Source organism: Aythya marila, assembly GCF_965140915.1.
Source record: "Aythya marila genome assembly, chromosome: Z".
Lineage (NCBI taxonomy): Eukaryota > Metazoa > Chordata > Aves > Anseriformes > Anatidae > Aythya > Aythya marila.
In genome coordinates, this window is record NC_139080.1 from 54,189,732 (window position 1) to 54,214,203 (window position 24,472).

The following is a 24,472-nucleotide window of genomic DNA, read 5'->3' on the forward strand; positions in this document are numbered from 1 at the left end:
CAGAAGCAGGACCCTTAAGCATTAGGGAGGAGCTGGTGCTGAGTGTGGTGGCTCTGGGAATGTGAGCTTGGTCCCTGCTGTCCCTGGAGGTCCCAGCCTGGGGTCTTCTAAGGCAGTTGTGCCATCCTCCCTTTTGGGTAGAGGTGGGATGAGACTGATGAGGAAGGTATTGTCAATCATCCTTTTCAAATGCAGAGTAAGGCTTCAATGTCAGTCTTCACAAAATGGGTATTTCTTGGATATTTAAATATATATATATATACACATATATATACACACACACACACACACACATATATATACATATATATATGTAATATAATATATTACATATATGTAATATATTATATACATATGTAATATAATACATATATGTAATATAATATATATACATATAAATATATATGTACATACATACGCTCCAACTTCCAGACCATTGGGTCTTTCCTGGCCTTGTTGACTGGTGTAATGAGTCATTGAGCACATATTCTCACATCAGGTTAGTTCTGTGGTTTCTGTCAATTTTGTGTTTTATGTAACACCTGCCCAATTGTGCTTTATCTAACAAAACGTACATCCCTAACAACTGCATAGCGATATACCAAAGGTTAAATTATGGGCCTCCAACATTAATGTAGTGGTACTGTAGGCCAGGAAACCTAAACTTTACTAGTTATGCAGTGAAAACAATTTCGTGCAGACATGCATGATGAGATGTTTGACTGGTATTCATGTTTCTTCGCCTTTTGTCCCCCCCTTCCATATCGGTGATGGCTGCCAGATAATGTACAGTTTGAGTGTTTGTTTATTGCTAGCTATATAGATTAAAAAAAAAAAAACAAAAAACATAAAAACTAGTATTTTCATGTACAGGGTAATGCTTCAATGTCACTCATTCCAGAAGGGATCTTTCTTGGACAAATAGATTCTTACTTCAGCAGGAAGATGTTTGAAAATTTATTAAATATATCTTCTCAGCCTGAGTAATCCATGTAGCTCTTGCATGGCTGTTCAGCTTATCTGTTTGTCACAAGTTAGGGTTTACAAAGGTTTTTCTTACCCTAGCATAGTTGCGGAGACTTCACTTTTGATCTTAAAGCACTTTAAAAGCTGCAGTTAGCAAATCTACCCCACAGTATCTTGAAAAATCTACGGAAACTGGTCTTTTCTATCAGGTCTGGTTATGGAGAAAGCTAGGGAAATGCATCCAGAAGCACCCAGTGTTAGCACACTTAGAGGTGGAAGGCACTCTGTGTGCTGGGCAAACTGTATTCTGTTCCGAGGAAGATTTTCCACCTGCACCCTAGATGTTGTATTTTAACGCTGTAGCAGAACAGGTTTGAAAGGCAAGTGTTCTGTAAACTTTCTTTTAATAATCATTTGTTCTTTCTTACCATAAGAAGTCTGGCCTTTTTTTTCAATCTTAAGTTATTGACCTCTGCAGTGTCCTGAGGTTCTGCAGTGTACCTGTATGTTTTGTAAAAAGTACATTGGACACTAATACCACACTGTAGTAGATAATGTACAAGTGGTGTCTTAATTTGAGAGCCTGTAAAAATACATGAGTTGAAATTTAAGCATCAGGTGGGAAGTGAAGGGAAATAAGGAAAATGAAAGAAATCATTCTCATAATTGGAATTCCTGGTATTTGTTTGGTTAAAAAAGGGAAGGTAAAACAAAGGAGTGTGGTGAAGGTGCTAAATTCATGCAAAGTTTTAGGGACTGAAGTATTGAAATTTCTTGGATGAAGTTTCTGGCACGAAGTACAAAAGTCAAAAGGAATACAGTAATTGCTGTGTACTTTTATTAGGCAATAAGCTTTTTATTTTCAGTATTTAATGTAGGAATTGGGGAGGGGGAATAAGTCCATGTCTCTGATAACTTGTGTTGAACATGTGATGTCAGTTGAGATTACTTAGCAGAAGTCTTTGATCTTAGGAAAAAAATCCATCTTGGTATTTCTAAGACACAGTAAAAAGCTAAAGAAATACGAGGAGTCTGGTGTACAGAGTCTGAGGTTCAGATCTGTATGTCCGACTTGCACCACAGCTACACTGCACCTTAGCTTTGCTTTAGAAGCTGTGTGATTATTTTAGGCATGTGTGTACCTGGGTGCTTCACCCAGCAAATGTTCTTGTTGTTTAGTAGTCGATACAAAACAGCTCTGTTTCCTTAACTCGCTTCTTACGATGAATCCAGTGGTGTTCGGCATGTACGTCGAATGTTTCACCCAGGCCGGGGTTTGGGAGGACCCCGTGCGCGTAGATCAAACATGCACTTTACTAGCAGTTCCACTGGTGGGCTTTCATCTTCTCAGAGTTCATATTCTCCAAGCAATAGAGAAGCCATGGATCCTATAGCTGGTAAGAGCTGTAACCACTGATTTCACCCCCGTGTCCTCCTTATAGAGATGCAGAAAAGTTCAAGGTGACCGTGGCTGCACTGCTTTTGACTGGTGGCTGCTTGTTGATGAAAGCTGTGCTGCGCTGGGTTATCCCAGGGCCTGTGCCTGGGTCTCCTGAAGCTGAAACCACTGCCCCCGTAGCCTGTACCTTTCATCCCAGAGAGTGCAAGGCTGGTTCCCAAAGCCTGTTATTCACAGGTGCTGCTTATTTTTACGAGCCATTGCGTCCTGCTTTCATCGCCTACTTCAGTACCTCTCGTTTTAATTTGTTATGAGTATTTATGGGGGAGACTTAGCATCTCAGTTTGATTTAGCACAAACCGTACACTCCAGAGCTGATGACAATGAAATGAGATTAACATGAGTGTTATTAACAGACATTGAAAATACGTTCAGCTTGTGTTCGGGCTGTGTGAATGGCAGACTTGCTAATATTGGAGGGTTTTTTTTAGGTGTACTTGTAAGTTCTTACATAAATGTGCTGGTGCACGCAAGCATTTGTAGCATATTTTGGTCAAGTTTAGAAAACCTGTGAATGAAGGAAGGTTGTCTCATTTTTAACACGAGAAAAATGTGAAGATGTTTCTAGGATTTCCAGAACAATTTGTTTAGTGTATGGTTAGCTTTCATTTGAAAATAACGTCTTTACAAGGAAGAAGAGAAGGAATGAAGACAATTCTAAAATGTAACTTTTTCCTGGTCAGAAATACGTTTTTATGCAGTGTTTTTTGACCATGCCAGTGTGTTAGGGAAACATGAGAACTTCCTGCCGTAATCCACCTTTGTTTCAGATGCTGAGTAGGCATAAATGCTTAAACTGGAACTTCCTTCTTCTAGGTTATTAATTCCACAGAGGTAGCCAGCCAGCTTAATTAACCATTGCCCTTGAAAGGGAAGCTGCCTTCCTTAAATGAGTCCCCTTTCCTTCCTTCTGCTGGCTCTGGTGCTCTGCTGACCCTCTGTGCCCTGCTTTAACACTTTTTCCCCAGCTGATTTAGCGTAACCCAGTAAAAGAAGAAAATAGCTTAAATGAGGTCACACTCAAAGGGTGGTGATCAATGGTTTTTCCTTAGGCCATGTCCTGTCCCAAGCAGGGGCTCCCAGACTGCAGAAGTTTGTTTTTTTTTTCTCCCTGGAGAAGTGGAGGCTAAGCGCAGACATCATCACAGTGTTCCAGTACTTAAAGGGTGGCTTCAGAGGGGGTGAAGGCTCTCTCTTCACAAGGAGTCACATGGAAAGAGCAAGGGGCAACGGGAACAGGCTGCAGCAGGAGAGGTCCTGTCCTGATACAGGAAAGAAATCTGTTATAGTGAGAACAGTCAATCCCTGGAAAAACATTCCCAAGTACATGGTGGAATCCCCCAGCACTGGAGGTTTTCAAGCTGCTGAGGCTTTTTTTCAGCCACAGAAGGCCTTCCCTCTTATGGGAGTTAAATACTGGATAAAACAGCACTCTTCGCAACTTCATTTTTTTGTTTTGTTTTGTGTTTTTTTTTATGTAAGCCATTTTTGCAAAAGCATTTACAGTTCAGTGCTGTTTGCCTGGGTCTCCTCCTCATATCAAGCCTCTATCTCAAGCTCACATCTGCTTCAAAGTACTGTTCAGCTATTCAATAAGCCTTAACTTAGGCTTAATTTACAGTGAGGATAAATGAATCCAAATCTTGTCTGACAGTTTGATTTTTCTTCCCTTTTAGTAAAACAATGAATAGGAAAGATGTCTCAAAGTTTTCTGTTTTAAGAATGATGGAGTTTGTAGTATCTGTTACATTCCTATATTTTTCTCTCTGGCCTTTTCTAGTAATTAAAATGGAATTAGAAGTTAGTGTTGGGATTATCAGTGCTGGTAAAACAAACCAAAAAAAAAAAAACACTTGACCATTCTGAATTCCTGACACAGAAAAGAATTTCATTTTGCTTTATTAGACTTATTTAAAAGGGTTGTATTTTATTAGTGCGATGGAAGGAAAATTATCCTGACCTATGATAACTTTGCCCTCTTCTCCATGCCAGGGTATCACACCCTACTTCCTCTGCCCTTGCACTAACTACAGCTAAGGAGTACACAACTTCGGGGTGTACAAGAGATTCTGCAGTAATGCATCAAACAGTAATTTACTGCTAGTATTTGATTCAAAAAATAATCTTCAGACAAAATTTGCTATAAGCGTTGCATCATTCAGAAGGGAGGACTTAAGGATGGACTTCTTAATTTCTAGAAGATTGCAGAAGTAAAAACTTCAACAGCAAACATGCTTGTCAACATTTTTGTGAGGCAATTCTTGAACAAGTTTCTATAGCTAAATTCATGTTATTGAATGTTTGAAATGACAGCACGTATTTCTCTTACACAATACAGCTTCTTTCTATGATACTAGGATGGCGAAACCTGTGTTTTGGGGGCATGTTTGTTGAGACAAAAATAAAATCACTAACCAAAGCCAAAATGAAGTATTTTCCTAATCATTCAGTATTTTGTCTTGAAGTTTCAGAGAACTGCTCCAGAGGATACTGTCCTTCACTGGGTGTTCTCTATAGATGGGCTCTTTTGTTATTTAGCAGGCTTTAAACTTTTGACTTTTTTATTAGAAATAAATCTGCATATCTTGATCTTCCTTACCCTTTGAGATACTGAGTGTTGGGAATTTTTTGAAAAAAAATTTCATGGGCTCTCCAACATTATTTATATTGTATTTTTGTTGATTGAAAAAAAAATAATGGATGCACTGGAATTCAGGGTGTATTCCTTCTATTGTGTCGTAGTCACATAACGTATTTCATCGTAGTTATCTTTCTCTTCTCTGGCAGAGCTTTTATCTCAGTTGTCAGGCGTGAGGCGTTCTGCAGGAGGACAGCTCAATTCCTCTGGCCCTTCCGCTTCTCAGTTACAGCAGCTGCAGATGCAACTGCAGTTGGAACGACAACATGCACAGGCAGCGAGACAACAACTGGAGACTGCACGCAATGCAACTAGGCGTACCAACACGATCAATGTCAACACCACTATTACACAACCTACAACAACCACCAACACATCTAACACAGAAAACAGTCAGCAGACTATCCAGAATTCCCAGTTTCTTCTTACAAGGTAACTTGTTCTGTGTGTTTTCTACAATACTTACCTCTTACCACTTCAGTTTTCCTTGGTCCTTCCAGAGACAAAGTTCAATTAAACTGTTATGTGTTTGGAATTAGACACATGCCCTAGTAAAGCAGAGTCTTTAAGTGTCATCAAATTTATCCCAGAATTAGCAGAATTATCATCAACATATCCTGCACGATTAGATCTCAACAGTGGTCGCAATGAACTGAACCCTGAAAGGAGACTGCTTCCCTCTCTGAATTCATGTGCCACCCTTGAAAGAAAGATTTTTGTCCACTGAATCATCTGCTTTGTCAAATGTACTTAAAAGTGTGGTTGTAGACTACCACAAATACTCAAAATACCAGAGGAGCATTAAATGTCACATCTCTTTGTATATTGCAATCACAAGAAATATGGTGCTTATGAATTTTCCATTTCCATTTGTTTTTATCTACAATTAGGTGTTTGTATTTAAAGGTATAAAATGTTCATCAAAAACTTACTTGCTTGACCACATTTTTGACAGAAATATAATATCCAAGAGTAGAAGTTCATAGGTGGCCTGTAGGGACTTACTCTGCTTTTGGAAGTATTCTGTGGTGGTCTTAGTGCTTGCAAAACAGAGAGACAATCTCACAAGTGCACTGAGGTGTTGTTTTTTTTTTCCCCCAACTACAAATGTCTTAAAGGATTAGGCTTGAAGATGGCTTTCTGCAAATCTCAAAAGGAAAATACTTTTGAGTTTTGGCTTTATGAGCTACTTGTGACTCCAGGCAAGAGACTTCTGCCAGATCCCTCACTGAGTCTGTAGTTAACATACCGTGCTTTTGTTTGTACTTGGTAGCATCTTTTCAAACCTTCTGTCCTGAGCAATGGGTAAACATTAATTGCTGCATCTCAACTTCAGGAGGAACAAAAGCATTACATAACTAGATAGTGATTGTTTTTCTAACTATGTCCAGTGAAAGGAGCATTTCCAGTGATTCAAGCATGTAGAGTAAAGCCATAATGGGGAGAGAGGGAGAGAGAGAGGAAGTCAGAAGATAGTATTGTTTAACAGGAAATTAATCGGTATTAAAAGATGATTAATATTAATATTTCTTTGCATTTCCTGTGCAAAGAAACCTGGATTTCAGTTGTCATGCCTTGCTGATTTTTATCGAAGTCCAAAATAATACTGTGTGATGTCTTTCAATCAGCAGCTCATTATTATTTGAGAAACTTAATCAAAGTACATGCAAATGTCCCCGAGTTATTTCCAGAGTGCGAGTGAGCAGTTCCCTTTTCTACCAGGGCATGTGCTGTCAACTAAGAGAAGTGGTAGAAAATGCTTTATCGTGCCTTGGTGATTTGTAGGCATTATGTGTGCAGTAAAAGCAGGCAGGAGTGTCCCGAGGCAGGGGTCTTTGTGTGCCTTCCAGCGTGCGCCAGAAGTGTCACCAGCGAAATGCGCTTTCACCGACTGCCTGTCCCTTCTGTTTCCCTGCTGCTGTACAGGTTGAACGATCCGAAGATGTCAGAAGCAGAGCGTCAGTCAATGGAAAGAGAACGGGCAGACTGCAGCCTGTTTGTTCAAGAGCTTCTACTGTCCACTTTGATGCAGGAAGAAAGTTCCTCCTCAGACGAGGATGAGCGGGGGGAAATTGCCGATTTTGGTGCTATGGGCTGTGTAGATATTATGCCTCTAGATGTTGCTTTAGAAAACCTAAATTTAAAAGAGAGTAATAAAGGAAACGAGCCTCCTCCACCTCCTCTTTGATGACATCCCACTTTGCAGACAATGTCCTCTGTGCTGTATTTGCCAATGAAAGTGGACAACAACTATCTTGGGTTTGTTTTGGTGATTGTAATTTCAGGTCTGTCACTCTTGTTACATTGTGTACATTCAAAAGAAAGAGAGAAAAGATATATATGATAATCATTTCCACTTAACTAATTTTTACTTCTAGCAGGTAAATGTAGGTTGCAGTGCAGAGCAAAAAGCTCTGTGCCCTGTACCTTGACATGCAAAAGGCTCTCCTAATACTCCACATTCAAACTGAAGAGAAAAAAAAAAAAAAGAAAAATCTCTAATGAAGCTGCTGTGTGTATTTATGAATATTAATGAATAAAAACTGCTTGGATGGTTTACCTTAACTACTGCATGATGTTTTTTGCAGCGTGCATGAGTTTTAGTGACCTTGTCATTTAAAAATTTAAATACAAGGAGCAGAACTATAAAACCCAAAGCTTTCCCATTATTCAAAGGTTACATAACGAAAAGGTTAGTGCAGTTTGTGGCCACAAAGTAGCTTTTGAATAATATGTGACAGAATGACACCTGTATGTGCTGTTCCTGCACACGATGGAAACTGCAGTGGGTTTATATTGTCGTGACCGGGGTGTGGCATTTTGCTATATGTGATCATTATGTTGCCCTGTTATTCATCACGTCAATGTGGAGTTGAACTTCATTTTATGCATCTGTAGGAGACACAACAATAAGACCACTGCTGGAAGCTACTGCAAGGGGCTTTTGTGTGCCCTGAAATCAAATGATGTTCACTTTTGTTTAAAGTTTTTCTTTTTTGTGGTTGTTAATTTTTTTTTTAATTGTTAAACATGTTTTATTCAGGTGTAGATGATTCATATATTTGCTGTGTTTAAAAAAAAAAAAAGTTAACCTGGATCATGTTGTCTTAGTTTAAAAAGCCTTTCACAGCCTCAATCATATTTTGAGTTATTTATGTATTTGCTTAATAGTTTGCAGAGACATGTTAGTATCAGGAGAGCTTGAGGATTTGGATCCCCAGATTGTCATTATATTACAACTGAATTCTTAATGCTAACTTTAGCACCTTCTATTTATTGTTCTTTTTTGGTTATTTTTGCTGGTATAAAAAAAGTTCTAAAAGTCTTTTAGTTGAATTGTGACACCTACATGCCTATATTGCTAGCCCTAGTGGTGTAAAAAAAAAAAAAAAAAAAAAGTGCACTGTTCTTGTGCATATGTGTTCATAATAGCCCAAGGACAAGGACAGAAGAGGTGTGTTTGGTTTTGGCTTTCTTTCCTTTTTTGTTCTGTGGTTGTTTTTTTTTTTTGTTTTGTTTTGGTTTTTTTTTGAATGTAAAGTTAGATTATAAAAACAAAAGTGCACACAGCTTCTGATTTAAAAATAATAATAATAATAATAATTAAACTAGGCTTATAACATAATGGTGTCTTTCCAGATCTTTCTCACCTCACCCCCTCTCTCTTTCTCTGTATCCTTCCATCTCTGCAGCATTGCTAGCATTGTAGAGTAAATTTACAGACTTGAACACCAGGTGGTGTTCTCAGCAGAACTGTGACGTGTATGCTAATCCAAAATAACAGCAGCAAAAGAAGCAACCCTATAGACTGAGGTTTAAAGTTCCATCCTTTTTTTTTTTTTATATATAATAATAAAATCCTCAAATCCTGATTGTTTCCACATAGAGCAGTACTAGCTTTGTTTTCTTTCAGTCTCTGCAACAGAAAATGTTCTAAGGGAAAATTTACATGAGGCCTCTGGTTATCCTTAGAGTTACCCCGAGTAGGGACTTTTTTTTATTTTATTGATTGTTGAGGATTTTCAAAAGTTTTTCAAGTTGTAGTCTTTTCAAACACATCTTCTGCACATTACAATAAGACACACGGTTCAATAAAGCATTTTCAAGACTGTTGTTCAGTTGATTTTCTTTGTTGTTGATGTATTTACACAGACAGTTTTGTTCCAGAGCTTTCTGTAGCTGTCCTTAATTCCAGCTGTATAGAAAGTCAGTTCATGTGAAAATCCTGGGTGAGTGATGTAAATGTGTTTGATGACTTGTGCGCACTGGCAGGGGCTGAAGTAAGGAATCCAAGCCTCTTTGCAGGTAGGTGAACTGGCTCTTCTCTGTGCATGTTGCGACTTGGGGTCTGTGGCTGGGCTCGAGGACATTTGCATCACATCATTCCCACACTCTGCTTACTGGGAGAAGGATGTAAACCGATGCTATCTGCGTTTAGACTTGAGTATGTGCTGACTTGCATGTACCAGTCAGGCCTCTTAGGGGTGTTTTTTTTGTTTTTTTGTTTTTTTGTTTTTTTGTTTTTGTTTTAGAAATAATATAAAATGACTACTAGGTAAGTGTTTACTCTAGTAGTCTACCAATTTGTATTTGCAGGGCAGCATTTTTCCTTTGAGGGGGCTTTCACAGAATTGTATTCTTGGGTGTTTCGTAAACACTTTTCCAAAAAATCCTGAAAATGCATGCTACAGTGAAAAGAGTATTCAGAAACTTCCCAGAAGCACTGGATATTTTTTGCCCCAGGGGAGTAGAAGTGGGGGTATCTACCATTTCATAAAAGTGAGCCTGAGTGCTCTGTGCTCACAAAATACTGTGAGTTCAATGTGGCAAACAGAACGAAAGTGCATTTTAGCTTCCATCCACCTCTTGTCATTGTTTACTGGTGGTCTGGGATGTTTGGGGTGTGGGAGTGTTTGTGTGGGCTGCTGTTTTGGGGGTGGGAGGTTCATTTTGTTTTTCTTCCACCCTCCTTTACCACAGGTGTGGTTTGTAAGGCCTTTATGGTAGGCATGGAGGTGTGGGCTCAGGTAACTTGTGGGCACTCGTGTGGTCCAGAAACTGGGCGTTCAGATGTTTGTGTGTACGGGTTTGAGTTGTTTGCCTGTTTGGGAAGAACATAAGGTAATTCCCTGCCACCACCCAGAAATTGTGGCAGGCAGAGATGCTCTGCTGCCTCCTGGCCCTCAGAAGATCTGAACTGGAAGCAGTGGATCCATGGGTGCCTCCTCCAGATCCATCACTTGCTCTTCCTCTCCTTTACCTTGGCACCCTTGAGTTTAACATCTTGATGTGCCCTGCTGGCCAGCTCAATGGGACACGCTGCTGTTCTGAGGTCAATTCAGGCTCTTGGCCTCTAAGGATGTGTCCGGGGCGGGAGAACAGGACCAGTGCCCTCCTGGGGGTGCCGCAGGCCAGGCAGGGTCCCAGGGAATCAAAGTTGCAGAGGCAGTGAAGGAAGGGGGAAGGTGGGGAGAAGGGTGGGTCACAGGGCGGGGGGGTGGGGGGGAAAGGTGGGCAACAGGGGAAACAAGGGGATATCAGGGAGCACAACAGCCAGAGGCAGGAGAGGTGGTAGTAGGAACTGGGGGGAATGGGAGGGACTGAGAGCAATGGGCGCTTTTTCTCTGTTATGTCCATGCCCCTCCTGTATGGGGGAGCCCACAGCTGGACACCGCACTCCAGGTGTGCTGAGGAGGAAGGGAGGATCACCTCCCACCTGCAGGCAATACTTGGCCTAATGCAGCCCAAGACACCATTAGCAATCTCTGCAGCTAGGACACGTTGCTGGCTCCTCTTCAACTCGGTTTCCACTGGGACCCCCAGGGCCTTTCCACAGAGCTGCTTCCCAGCTGGGCAGCCCCAGTGTGTCCTGGTGCCTGGGGATGGTCCCCTCTCTGGCTCCAGTCATTCAGGCAGTTTTCAATCCACTCCAGTGCTCATCCAGCCCATGCTTCAGCTTGTCTTTGAGGAGCTCACAAGGGGAGCAATGTCAAAAGCCTTACACAAGCCCAGGAAGACAACATCCATTACTCCTCCCTCATCCATCGGGCTGGTCTTGGCTTTATAGATGCTCCTCCCGTGGGACAGGCCCCACTTCCCTCCCTTTGGGCAACCCTGCAGGCCTGGCATTTTTGCCCGACTTCCTATTCACTGTGTGCAATGCAGTGCTCCTGGAGGAGGTGATCCCTGAATACTCACCTGGTTTCTTCTGCTCCTTTCCTCCCCTTCCCATCTGTGCCCCCTCCCCTTGTCCAGGGGTGTTTTCTCAGTGCCTGCAGTGCAAGGACAACTCATTACCACCTCAGGGGGGCTGCACCTCAGAGGATGCAGACAAGGGATGCTGCCCTCTTCTTACTGCACTCCCTCCTTGTACAAAACTCTTTGTACAAAGCAGCCCTGAAAGGCTGCTGCAGGACCTTTGCACATCCCCTTTCCCCCAGCATCACATTCAATACTTGCAGGTTCAGTATCTCTCGCTGGTTGCTGCCTGCTCTTTCACAACCAACAAAATTTACCCATGCTAACTGTGCCTGTCTGCTCCTTCCCTCTGCCTCCCCACCCCAAACAGCAATGCTGTTCAGCACTGCAGAAGGGCTGGTTCGTTCCTCTCCATACCCATACAGCTACCTCTACAGCTACACTTCCACCAGTGAGACCAAGTCGTGTTACTTCAGCAGCCTTGGTCTTTCCGGAGGCACAGCAGGGAGGTAATTCTTGCAGTGATGGGCTGGCCAGCTGCAGTGGATGCCTTCCAAGACAATTCAGGAGGTTCACATTTTCTGCTGAATTGCTGGTGCTGTCCCCCTTCCCTTCGTTCTACTGCACAAAGCCCTTGGGAAATGAGGCGCGATGCCTGTGATGTGTCTGAGCACGGGGCAGACACAACACAAACACTAAACGTGTTCACATGTACACAGCCCAGAAGCTACAATGCCAACTGTGCCTTGGCTTCATTGGCTTCAGTTTAAAACCAAGCACCAAAGAAAGGCAAAGCAAGCACTTGCGTTTTATATAAGCCTTTATTTACAACTTGTTTAACAACTGTACACTCTTCTGTAACCTTGGAAGCATTAGTGTATTTGACTGGGAAAAAATATTAAACCTTTTGATTCTAATGGTCATCACCGGGTATTTTTTGTCTATATACAGATATGTATATTAATACTGCTACCATGACAATCTGGTAGTTACACATTTCATAGATGAACCGAAATGGGAAATTAATGTTTTGACACTCTAGGAACCCATTCTCTTACAGAAAATATATCACTGTCAACTTCACAAACAGTTACTTTGATAATTGGTCAACACTTAATTTTGGACTGTCAAACAAGCTGCTATTAAGAAAGTAAGAGAGTTTTCTATGCAGCATAAATGAAATTAGTATATCAGAGACATGCTGGAGATCACCTCTGCATCGGCAGCCCGCCGTCACCTCTTGGGAGAGGCGCTACGCTACCGAGTCGAAGTAGCCAGCCCGTTTGCTGGAAGCTACCTGCAGGTTCTCTGTTGCATTAGTGAACTCAAGTTTCGTCAAGCTAAACACAGTTACATATAAATGTCTTAGGCTCAAGAACAACCGATACATAGTTTCCTAAACTGCACAGACCACTGGGATAAATGAGGTACAGCAAAGCTTCGGCTCGGGGCACCCTTGCAGGCAGGTGTGACAAAAGCAGCTATCCCCTCACACCCCGCGCGGAACCGCGGCCCTGGGCTGGGCGGTCCCGCTCCCAGCGTGGCCTGGAGAAGGGCGCGCTCCCGGCAGAAGCGGCACTAGCAAATGGGAGACGAACTATGCCTGGGACACACAACGCAAAGGAAGGGGTTTGTCTAATAAAGCTTGCCCTGACACAGAACAAAGGGATCGATGGCTGGCACCTGGGAAGACACAGACCTCTCGGCGATGCTGGACTGGGCCCGGCAGCAGCACGGAGCCTCCTGCAGCCCACCCTGGGCTGCGCTGCCACAGGCACTGCCGGGCCAGGAGGAGAAGTCCTCACCCTCCAGGCACTGTCAGGCAGAGCAGCACCACCAGCACGGGCAGCCCAGCCCCGGGATCCTGCCTCCCCTGTGCGGGGACACCCGCCCGCTGCAGGCAGCGGTGGGCCTCGCTCTGCCTTTCTCCAAGCAACTCGGTTTGGCACCAGGCACTGCGGCAGGGGCACCGAGGGCACCGTGCACCCCGAGGGGTTAGGATCCAGGCGAGCGAGAGCAGGGTTTTCCCTAGAACTGGGCTTAAACCGCAGGGCTCAGGGTGTGCTCTGCTTCCAGGCCCTGTTGGGTTTCTGCGGCACGGCCTGTGGCTGGGCAGCCTCCTCCCCACCTCTCCCCTGCCAGCCCCCGTACAACAAACGTCTTCACTTAGACCACTACAGTACCCCCTTGCCTTCTGGATCTTGCCAGTACTGGATGTCCAATACAAAACAAAGATACAGTAGTACAAATGTGCAGATTTTTTTTTTTAAGAATATTAAATAAGCAGCTCTTTAAATTAATATAGGCAAAAGCATTTCGAGTTATACTGTCTAAATATTGCAAATTTCATAGCTAAACTTCATAATACAAAGAAACAGCCAAGCTAGTGCAATTGGAAATGAAATAGCTAAGACTGCAATAATGAGAAAAGAAATAGTACAGGTAAAATATAAACAACCCAAATTATAAACTGGCAAGGACAATCTGCATAATACTGGAAGTGTCGACAGCTTTCATACTTATCTCCATTCACGTTCTTCCCTCAGATTGTTTAACAATTGTACACAGATTGGAAAAAAAAAAAACGTTTCTGAAAGAAACAGACAACACAGCTAAAACGTAGAGAGAAAAATACAACAGCCACAAACTACTGCATATATACATAGTAAGGAAGCAGGCAGTGTCTGCGAGCAAAGGACTGCACAGTAGTTTGCCTGTCTCGGAGATTATCTGACGAACCTTGCCTGGTTTTCTAAGGAAGATGGGCTGGCCAAGCAGCAATTCATTAGTCATTTCTCCTGGTAAAACACCTCCTTGGCTTTACTTTTAATTATTTAAAATTCAAAGTATATCCTTTAAGGGTGCAGGTGCTTTAAAATTTTAACAGTAACCAAAAGGCATTTTTAGGAACTCATTAAGACTAGGTTTTTATAGTTCAGTATATGAAAATGTTGCAGGAGGTCTGTGTGTTAATGCTGTTAATCAGAATTAAATGGAGTGGACAGACAGAAGTAAAATGGAGAGCTGACAGTGCTCTGTCAGTTTGCAGAACGCCTCCTGTAGAGCTCTGAATACTGGATTTCCTCTCTTTTAGCCTCATAGGAGACTTTTTGTGAAGATAAATAGTAAATGGAAGCGGGAAATGGGAAAGCCAGTTCCCAAGATGATAGGCTTCTCTGCAAGTAGATCTCCCTTTGAAATCAGATGCCCATGAGTCTTAAGTGTAGAACTGGTTAAGTTTTGGTTATGCAGTCTGGACAGAAAAGCAAGTCATGCACTGAACAGTCCCTGTTATAACAATGCTGCAGGTCATGCAACCACATCACTGCAAATAAAAGAATAAAGAGAAAGTTAAAAAGCAGATCACATCACCATTTAAAAAACAGAGAACAGAACAAGTATTTTCAAAGCAGTTCAGTAAGGCCGTCTCTACTTCAAATTGTGCAAATTCACAGGGAAAACATCTTTGCCAGAGCAGCGCTTCGAATTAACAGGAGGATTATAGGCCAAGAATTGGGAACAGCAACAAAACAGCCTCGAACAAATATCAAAATTTAGACACAGTTCAGACAAATTTAAACACTTCTGAGTGACGTTCTGCAGGGCACCATTCTCTGCTAACATAGCTATGGAAACTAAGTTTACACAGCTATGAAAATCTCTGGCATTCCTGCTGTCTGTGAGTACGACTAGTGGAAAAAAAAAAAAAAATCAAGCTCAATACAAAGTGAAAGGTGCCTGTCCAATACTGTGCATGGTTATAAACTAGAAGACAATCATCAGGGTCAAAATGACTCTGCCTGGGACTTCAAGCTCTGAGCACCGCAAATAAACTTCAAGCATTTATATTTCATCAAAGATCATTCTGTGCAGGACACCAAAACGACATCACTGCTGTATTATGCTGGGAAGCGCTACTCATTCATTGCATGAAGGTTTTAATCACAAGGAAATTACACGTATTCTTGTTAAAACACACCAAGTAGGAGCCCTAAGACCACACCACAACACTGCAGAAGTGAACCTAAGTCTGGAGGACAGCTGTATAGGCTGATACACTCTCCCTTGTGGCCAGTGGACTGACAGGTGGAATGCTTTACTAACACAGCTACGGTGCTTTCAGGTTCCCCAAGCAGCACAAACACCCTTGCACAGCACGGCAGAGCACTAACTGCTCATTCTCACTTTCACTTGTCCCTCACTAGCTTCACCCCGCTGAAATCACACTGTGCAAACCGTTTCTCTCCCCATTTCTGACTCCCTAATATTGCACTAGTCAAGCACAGTTCTAAGGACAGTTCCTGTGACAGGAAAAACCCAGGTTACATACAGAAGGAAAAATATTCAGAACTAAACTCAAGGTCTTAGAGTGATAAAAGGTCTTTCTGCTGCAAGTCCTGCAGCTTGTATGTCCCTCTTTTTTCCTGCTCAGAATGCTGATCAGCTAACAGTTGAAAAAGAGGAAGATACACACATAAATCAAATGGAATAAACCCAGAAAATGCTTAAAAAGAACACATTCAAAGCAGACCTTGGGAGTGTATGTGGAGTAACTACTGTCTGTCTGAGATGCGCTGTTACACTTGCTTTGCACTGCCTGGATGCAGAAAGTTACAGAGCTCAGGATTAATTATATGAAGATTACTGCAGTTAGTCAAAAAATAAAAGTTCAAGCTATATAAGGATTTATCTATTCTATTATGCATAAATGAATACAGGCTACTCCTTTAATCTCACCTGGCTATTACACAGTTCAGACTTACTGTTTTGTAATGCTCCGAGTGACCTGATGCACATAAACAGAAATGACATTGCAGGTTTCTCCCTGGGACATTAGTACTTTTAAAGAGGACCTGTCAATTCTGGACAGCGTATTCTCTTCTCTTTTGAGGATGTACAGATAGCTCGGTTCATCTGAGAGTGCCCTCTTCAAACCTGAAATTCTTACCTTGCTCTAGAATAACTGTCTGTTAATTTCTTTCTCTTGAGGAACTTCTCAAAATGAATCAATACTTTCAGAAGCTACCTGTTGCAGCAGCACTCCGGAAGATGACAGAAACGTGAGCGTAAATTCACTCAGCATGACCTGTCACTATTCCTGTGACACCTTCAGAATGGGACAGTTTATTCAGCATAGGACTTGCCTATAGAGGAGTGACTTTCCCTTGTCTTACCAGTACAAAATACTTCAGCTATATGTAACTGATGGCTTGCTGTTAGCCTGGGGGATTATTTATTGGTGAGCCATTTCCCTTCAATATTCAGCACCAGATCTCATTAGCTCCACTTCATTGTAAGTGGTTAATTAGTGACTTAAAACCTCCTTAACCTCTCTCTGTCATCCTGTGTTTTTTCCACACGCAGACATGACAGACAACTCCTGCACATCACAGCCTCAAGAGGGATGGGAACCTCTCCTTCTCACTCACCTGGCCTGCTCTGGAGCCACCTACCAACACACTGACTTCAGAACAGTGCTCACACAAGCCAAACCTGATGCAAACAAACAAACAAACAAACAAACAAAAAACAAAAACAGCCAAACAACCCAACCCAACCCCATGTTCTTACTAAGGAACTACTTTTGTATTCAGTGTATGTTCAGTCCTAAGAGAGAGGAGGCTTTCTGTAGCTATCTGCTGTCTATAACTAGTATTTTGTAACAGAATCACCGAAGTCATCAGGGCAATGCATCTTTACTTGCAATTAAGGACAGCACTTACCTGAAAGCATGGGCAGTACTTACTTAGTACTGTCCTTACTTTCAAGTCTAACACTACACTCTTCCCAAATATTTCTAAAATCACTTAATGGCTTCTACTGCTAAAGTTTTTCTTTCCTGCATCTATTCTTTTTTTTCCCATAGCATTTCCTTTAGATTTTAGGCCTCAAAGAACCCATTAACCCATCTTTTCGGAACTGTGTTAACACCACTTCAAGTTTTTGTAGTTCTTACAATGACCGAATACAAAGTGGATTATAAATTCTAAGAATTGTGGCCTTAGAATGTCCCCTTTATTACTGTTTCAAGATTTTACTGATATTGCTAAATATGAACTTAAAAACCCCTCAAAACCACTGACACCACCAAGAAACAGGTTTATTCTCCTGGTTACCAACTTTCGGTGGCTGAGAACTAAAAGTCTCTACTTTATAAAATCTGTACTGCATAAGGAATGTTTTATTCAAATAATGATAATAGAAAAATAACCTAATGGTTTTATTGCAACTGTCTTACAATATTACAAGTATTTTATGATACCAGAATGATTTGTTTAGGAAGCCGCCTTGGCGACAGTGCCAAGTGTTGGTACAATGTCCTGTGGGACTGTATGATTTGTCAAGTTTTCTAGGACTTCTCTATCTACATTCATTCATTTTTGATCTACATTCATTAGCTGGTCTATGTATCAATAAAATAAGCTGATGATGTACTTAAAAAATGACCTTTGTATCCCAGTATTTCAGTGAATCCACTAAAATAAAATAAAATGCAAAAACGGAGACCAGGACTAGAGAAATCCTCAGCATCTCCAAATACTGCAGTGAGACTGTCAGCAGAGACAAAATCTCCAGGGATTTGCTATAGAAGATTAAAGAAGTCTGAGGATGCTGATAGTGACAGTTTCTGTTTTACTGACATTGGAAAAGTCTCCAATGCTTCATCAACTACAATTCAAAATTAATTAGAAAAACAAAGATCTCCAAAGGCTCAGATTTCATTTCACTGCTTTTAAACTACCACCAAAAGGCAGAACTGTGAAAGACACACTGCTCTTCAGATTTTTGTACTTAATGGTTGAATTTATCTGTCTCCTCCACCTTCGAACTGAAGAAATCAAACCTTATTTTTTATTATATTCTGCAGAAGTACTGACAGGCTTCTGGTCCTTTTCTGCTCTTCCAGAGGGAAGGAACATCACAGGAGCAAAGCAGTGATGCCAGGAAGTTTTCTGGATTCCTTGGAAGTGACTAACTTGAGATGTGGCTAGGATTCGACAAACAATTTGACATCTGCCTTTGCCTGACCCCAGAAACAGTATCTGGTTCGTGAAGATGCTCTGAGCACAAGTGAGACTCACTCCTTGCCACTCCTGGCTCCTGTACCAGCATATCCAATAATGTACGACTCCACTTCTTTCTCCTAATGAAAGGCACAAAGCAGGGAAGCCTTGCCAGTGCAGAATAGAGCTGGACTGCCTGGGCTGTGTGCAGCGTGTGTGGCTCAAGAGCTCATTCATCAGATTCCATGCTCACCCAATTTTTACGTTTAATCTCTTACGTTTATGATTTACCTTCTCGTTTTAACAGAACACTACATGTATCACACTGCCAGCGTCAGCTAACACAGCTGTTCTAAGGAAGGGCTTCTGATGAGGTTTCCTTCTAAGCATATCACCTCCTGAGATCACATTTCAGTCATAATCCAGCTTTCAAACTATTCTGCAGGTGACACCTGAAGCACAACTACTTTTTTTCAAGTGGAAAAAACATCACTGGAAAGTATTTCTTGTCAAGGAAACCTCTTCTAGCTATTTATTTGCACAATACTGGTGAGAAAACGCCTCCAAAATTTGCTAAACTTGGTTTGGAGATGTCAAAGCTTATCAACATAGTATTACTGCAAAAAAAAAAAAAAAAAAGAGTCCACATTCTACCTAAAACACGTGCAAAAAACACAAGAAGTCAGTATTACATCTCTGACTTTGAGTGCAAAAATAGCTCCCTCATCAATCCTTGCAAAATGTCAAACTGTCCGGGGGGGGGAGGGAAATCTATAAAATGAATAAAATTCAGGAACTGTTTTGTTTTGTAAGAGAAAGAAAAACTAGCCACATTCAAGATGGTCTTCCTGCAATTGCTAACTAGAGGAAAAACAAGCTCTGAAGTTAAAATATTTTCCAATTATCATATCTACAGAAAATGTCAACATATCAAGATAATCAAACCCACTACAGCTCATCCAGGAAGCCGTGGACAGCCTCACGCACTAGAGAACTGAAAAAGCAAAAGCTATGTGCATAAGTCAAAATACCAAGGGCTTTAAAATCTACAAATCCCCTTAAATTTTCTTGACAGCTTGCACATACCACTTACTATCAAGATGATCATAAAGCAGCAATAGGATTTGTCAATATTAATTCTTTCATACACATTGAATATAAAACCGACAGTGCTGTCTACGTGAACAGAAGGCCACAAAGAACTTGCAGAGTTAATGCTGCCACCTCAAGGGACATCATCAGAACAGCACAGGATTACCATTTGGTCATTTCCAAAGAGATGATGAAAAACACCTCGTAGACAATGTGTATGTGCTTCATTTTACAATATATACAGCTGTGTGCTACAGTTTGTTTTCCTCTGCACTGTGGATGGGACACACAGCCCTTAAATTAGATCAGAACACTTGGAAAATGGATGTTAGGATCCAAATGGTTAAGTGTTGCTTTAAGGAAATTGGGGAACACGAATACTCTTTTCTGCAACATCTGATCACACATGCTAACAACTTAACATAGAAATACTTAAACTGGACTGCACACACATTCTGTAAGACCAGAAACTAGGCTTCAGCTCTAAACAACGAACATGTGTGTGCATTTAACTGCTGCGTGTTGTTGGCATTTAATTTACATCTCCCAGAAGGACTGTTCTGGGAATATCCTCAGCACAGCACTTAGGAATGCAATCTCATGAACTTTTTAGTTGTTTATCACTGCCCTGAAGAGCTTTTTTTTTTTTTTTTTTTTCCTTTAAGACCAGTCTGCAGGCTTTTTTTTTTCTGTAGTGTATCGAGACAGCCTATAATTTAACATTGTCACTACAGTTTTGATGTCAATAGTCTTTGTTGCCTCCAAAAAAGTCTTCCTAGAAGTTTCTTTGAAGTACGTATTGTACTAAGAGAATTCTGTTTTACGGGGCTTTTTTGCTATATTCTTTTACTGAGATACAAAGAATAGACAGCATTCACAGCTGGCTAGCTCCGCACAGGTGCTTATTACCTCATGTCACACTCTCAGTCCTTGTTTTTTAATAGCACGCTGCTTCCAAAACTACAAAACAAGGATTTCTTCAGAGCCATCCACGCTACACAATTAATAATTGCTGTATGCAACAGATAATCAAAGGAAAATGCTAAAAAACGCAGAATTAAATTTCGTTGACTACCATTAGAAGTCAAAAAAAGACTTATTGGAACTGGATAGAGGGAGATGCTCTTTAGATGCATAGGTATAAGACTGCAATACATTTTTAGATTTTTGTCTTCAACACAAGCTCTGAGCTTCTGTTGAATACATGCCTCAATGTCTTGTCTTATGGGAAAACGGAAAGTCCAAACAGAAAGAGGAGAACCTACAGAACAGAAAACAAAAATCAACAACCAGAAAGAGGGGAGGGAAGAGAAGCCATGAGAGAAAACCTAAAGACAAAGCTTCTAATCAGCGTTTGCACATCTCCCAACCATCAGGAGCATTTGTCTGTCATCAGAACTTTGGAAATAAAATAGTAAAATAAATGTTACAATAATTAAAGCAAGTAGTTTTATTCTAGTGTGCAGATTATATTCAAGTGATTTTAGATATGCAACTAATAGCAACAGTAAATTAAATTATTAAATAAATTTACGAGAGACACCCCCCTCCCCCTTTAAGGTCCTGGTGTTCCTTTCTTTCACAAGTAGGCTTTGGCAGTTTGATAACAGACAAAGGCAGTGTGATTAGAATAAAAAATGGAGCTTTCAGTGTTCTTACATTCTTTCTCTGGGTGACATAAAACATTCTACTCTCGAGCAAGAACATCAAATTCGCTTATTTGCTCCTGTTCACACACGACATGCAGTAAAGAGTTCTTCAAAGGACTAGAATGGATTGCACAAAAAGGTCAGTAAAAGATTTCTCACAGAAACTGTGGTCATCTTGCTACCTAATATATGACTTCTTTGATCTGTTAGCATTTGGTATCTCAGTAAGAGACAGCAAAACGAGGATCAGCTGGCTGAACTACAGAAATTGTCCTAAACTGTCTTTGTTGCCTAACTGCCATTGTTAACTTTCCTCCACACAAAGAGATACTTCTGCTGTCTCAATTTTATCTTGCAAGTATAGCCCAGACTTCTCACATCATGAATTAACGAGAAGAATTTTTAGAAAAATCATTTTTCTTCCAAATAAAAGACAAACTTATGAAATTCTGAAGTTAACTTGAAGTTAATGAACTTCATATGTTTTTGTATTACTGGAAAAAAAACCACTACATTTTTCAGACACATATTGAAAGTATTCTTAGCCTAGATTAAAACAGATGATGTATTTGAGGATAAAGGAATACCTACGAGCGCCATCCACCTATTCCTTACCCTTTAATCTAGGTGTACTCATTTTAACTATCCTTTGTTCAATCCACTGAAGTTGTGAATTAATATAGGTCTTCAGATGCTTATTAAATGCTAATAGGCCTTTTCTATGAAGGTATTTATGAAGAAACATCTTCACTGGGAAGGGCATCAAAATAAGGTAAAAGAATAAATGTAGGAACCAGACTGAACATGCATTTAGGGGGCCAAACAGTTTCAAAATGAAAAATGTTTAAAACAGAATCACCACAAAATAGATTGAAGACTTCAACCTATACTCAGGTCCTCTGTGTCCATCAATTCTTTGACGAAAATGATAGCCAGAACATAGAATCGCTCAGGGGAAAAGCAGAATTTTGTAGGACCAGGGCCTAAATTAATACTAGGGAACATCTGCCACCCCACTGATCAACATGAAGGCGCTATAGAGAGTGACATATGATCAACTAGATACATGCTAGGAAGGTAGTACAACAAATTACAGCCAGTTTTCAACAAAGTCAGCAACATGCTCACCTGAAGGCACTGGTACCATTAGTAAGGCAACTGATACAAATATACCCTGAATCAATATATTAAAAGCAAGTTGCTTAGTAGGGGATGACAACTGAAGCATATTAACATCAACAGTAATTTAGGCCTTGATCCATTATCTACTTGTTAGTCCATAATTATAAAAAAATTAATACAAATGCTTTTTTTTTTTTTAAACGGACGATGCAGTAGCGTATTAAAGCATTTCAAATATTCCTCAATCTTTTTATACTATATGTTAACCACACACTTGATCTAGAAGAGTGGGACAAATCATTTAAAAATATTCCGTTCTGTCAGCAACACGTAAAACCAGCAGACCAACAAAAGCCTTAAAAATCATCCTGCTTCCCTACTAAATGCCAAGAGTAAGAGCAAACTTTATACAAAGGAGATTTTTTTTTTGTTATTTCTTGTTACTGATAAGTGTTTTAGCTGCAAATATAATTTACAATAACATATATTAATTTTGAATTTTTGTGATGAGTTTTCAGCTTTTTTTTGAAGCAACTGGATAGCACAAAAATAAAAAGCCTAATTCCTTTTAACAAATGCAGTCTTGTAAAGCATCACAACCCTTATAGGCACAAATGTATCAACTGTGACAGGAGATTCACATTGTTACACAGCCCATATGAGGCTTTTTGTAAGGGACCAGGCTTCATACGAGTTTAAAAGATTCCATTATTGTACAACACTCCTCTAGATGTTTTCAAAACTTTGGCACATTCAGAAAAAGGAAGAGAGAGAAAAAGGGACAGATGGGCTTCAAAAACCATAAACAAAGGGCATTACAAAACAACAAGGAAACCATAATAAAACCCTTTCCTGAACTGTAAAATAATGATGGTAACAAGGGAGAAAGAGAAAGGATGCTGGTTGCTTTTTGTTGAACGCTGTCACTTGCAACAGAAGTGGCCTTGATCATAGGGCAATTTTCTTTCTAAGAGCAAGGCTTCTCTACCTTGCAGTTGCTGGCTGGACATGACCAGGGTAAGATCTCCTTGTGCTCGTGGCTTGCCTTTGTCTAGCCAGGAAGGACTGTCCTGAGCCTGTGCTAGCTAGTCTGTCTTCTGCTGCTTTTTTATGCAGAGTCATTCCCTATGGACAAAGAGAAACTTCTTAGAAAAAAAATAGAACATGTAGCATTCAACAACTTCATTCATTTACATTTTATTTCCTCTTCTTCACCCACACTTACTAGGTTGTTTTGAATTTCAAACACAAAGCATCACCTTTTCAAGGCTAAGGCAGACATCCTTCCAGATCTTTTACCATGTTCTCTTCCACCCCCCACCCTCCCCAGTCACTGTCCAGTTTGGAATACATTGTTGAGCAGCATGTCCCCCAGTTTCCCACATCTGACAAAATGCTTCTCCACATAAACACAGTGACTGGACAAACCTTTTCAAAATTGCCTCCTCCCCTTGTCACCCCAGACCCCTTTAGCATGCTGAGCCAGAAGAGTACTTCTCTTCTGAACACAAATTCTTTCCATCTCTGCTCTAGCTCATATGGCAGGATCACACCTTGAGAGGAAATATGTTTTCAGCAGGAATGAATGCAAGGAGGAAATGAAAGTTTGAAGAAATAAAAAAAAAAAAGCTGTGATGGGTTGTATAGTTGTGTACAAAAGCAGAGGCTAATTACAGAAAGACATACAGAAAGCTATCAAGATTTATTTCATGATGAGCTATTGAACCATAGCTCTTGGTTCAGCCCTGTCTTCTGTTCATAAGTGGTACTAATGCAACAGAATTGTTCAAGGGCACGAGTCACTTGAAAATGTTTTCAGTATTTAAAGGATTCAAACACTCTCCAAGTACTATTTTTGCCTTAATATTCATGGACATAACAAGAACACAGAACATCAGGAAGAAAACTCTGCCCAGAAAAGACAGTGAGGAGGAATTTGAACTCAATGGTGAAGGAGAATGAACCATGAATGTTACATGGGTCATGGATTCCTTCTGTCAGGACAGCAGATTCAATGCAGCCACACTCTACCAAAGAGAAGTCTTGAACATATTTGCTGAAGGTGAAAAATCTCCTTGCACACATGCCCAGCAAAAGCTGTGTGGCTGCTTTTTTATACTCTGAATATTTTATGGGAGGGTCACACTCCTGTGTTCACCCTTCACTTGGGGCTAAACCTGTACCTAGGTTAAAGAGGTTGCTTCTCAGAGTGCTTACTGCAGCAGTAAGCTTTCTTTAAGCCCCTTCGTTTGAAACAATGAGAAGGCTGCAGAATCAAAGAAAGTACATCTGAGCACTGTAAGTCAGCTTAATTGAAGATATTTCAATTAAGGAAGATTTCAAG

At 40.8% G+C, this 24,472-nt stretch overlaps 2 protein-coding genes across 5 annotated transcripts in view; one reads left to right on the top strand and one right to left on the bottom strand.

Moving 5' to 3' along the window:
• Positions 1 to 7,628, top strand: part of LOC309889716 (E3 ubiquitin-protein ligase KCMF1) — a 46,923-nt gene extending 39,295 nt beyond the window's left edge. The window contains exons 5-7 of the mRNA XM_082782705.1: positions 2,189 to 2,363; positions 5,213 to 5,495; positions 6,990 to 7,628. Of these exons, the coding sequence (XP_082638831.1) occupies positions 2,189 to 2,363; positions 5,213 to 5,495; positions 6,990 to 7,251 (720 nt within the window). The 3' untranslated portion in view covers positions 7,252 to 7,628. The remainder of the gene's footprint in view (positions 1 to 2,188; positions 2,364 to 5,212; positions 5,496 to 6,989) is intronic.
• Positions 3,607 to 24,472, bottom strand: part of HOOK3 (hook microtubule tethering protein 3) — a 95,591-nt gene continuing 74,725 nt past the window's right edge. Inside the window, exons 22-23 of one of the 4 annotated variants that reach the window (XM_082782701.1) lie at positions 23,117 to 23,253; positions 12,064 to 14,586 (exon numbers count right to left, since the gene is read on the bottom strand). In XM_082782701.1, coding sequence (XP_082638827.1) covers positions 14,571 to 14,586; positions 23,117 to 23,253 — 153 coding nt within the window. In that variant the 3' untranslated portion in view covers positions 12,064 to 14,570. Of the gene's footprint in view, positions 3,688 to 12,063; positions 23,254 to 24,472 lie in introns of those variants that run through there. The other 3 variants (XM_082782703.1, XM_082782704.1, XM_082782702.1) reach the window with 3 other exon arrangements.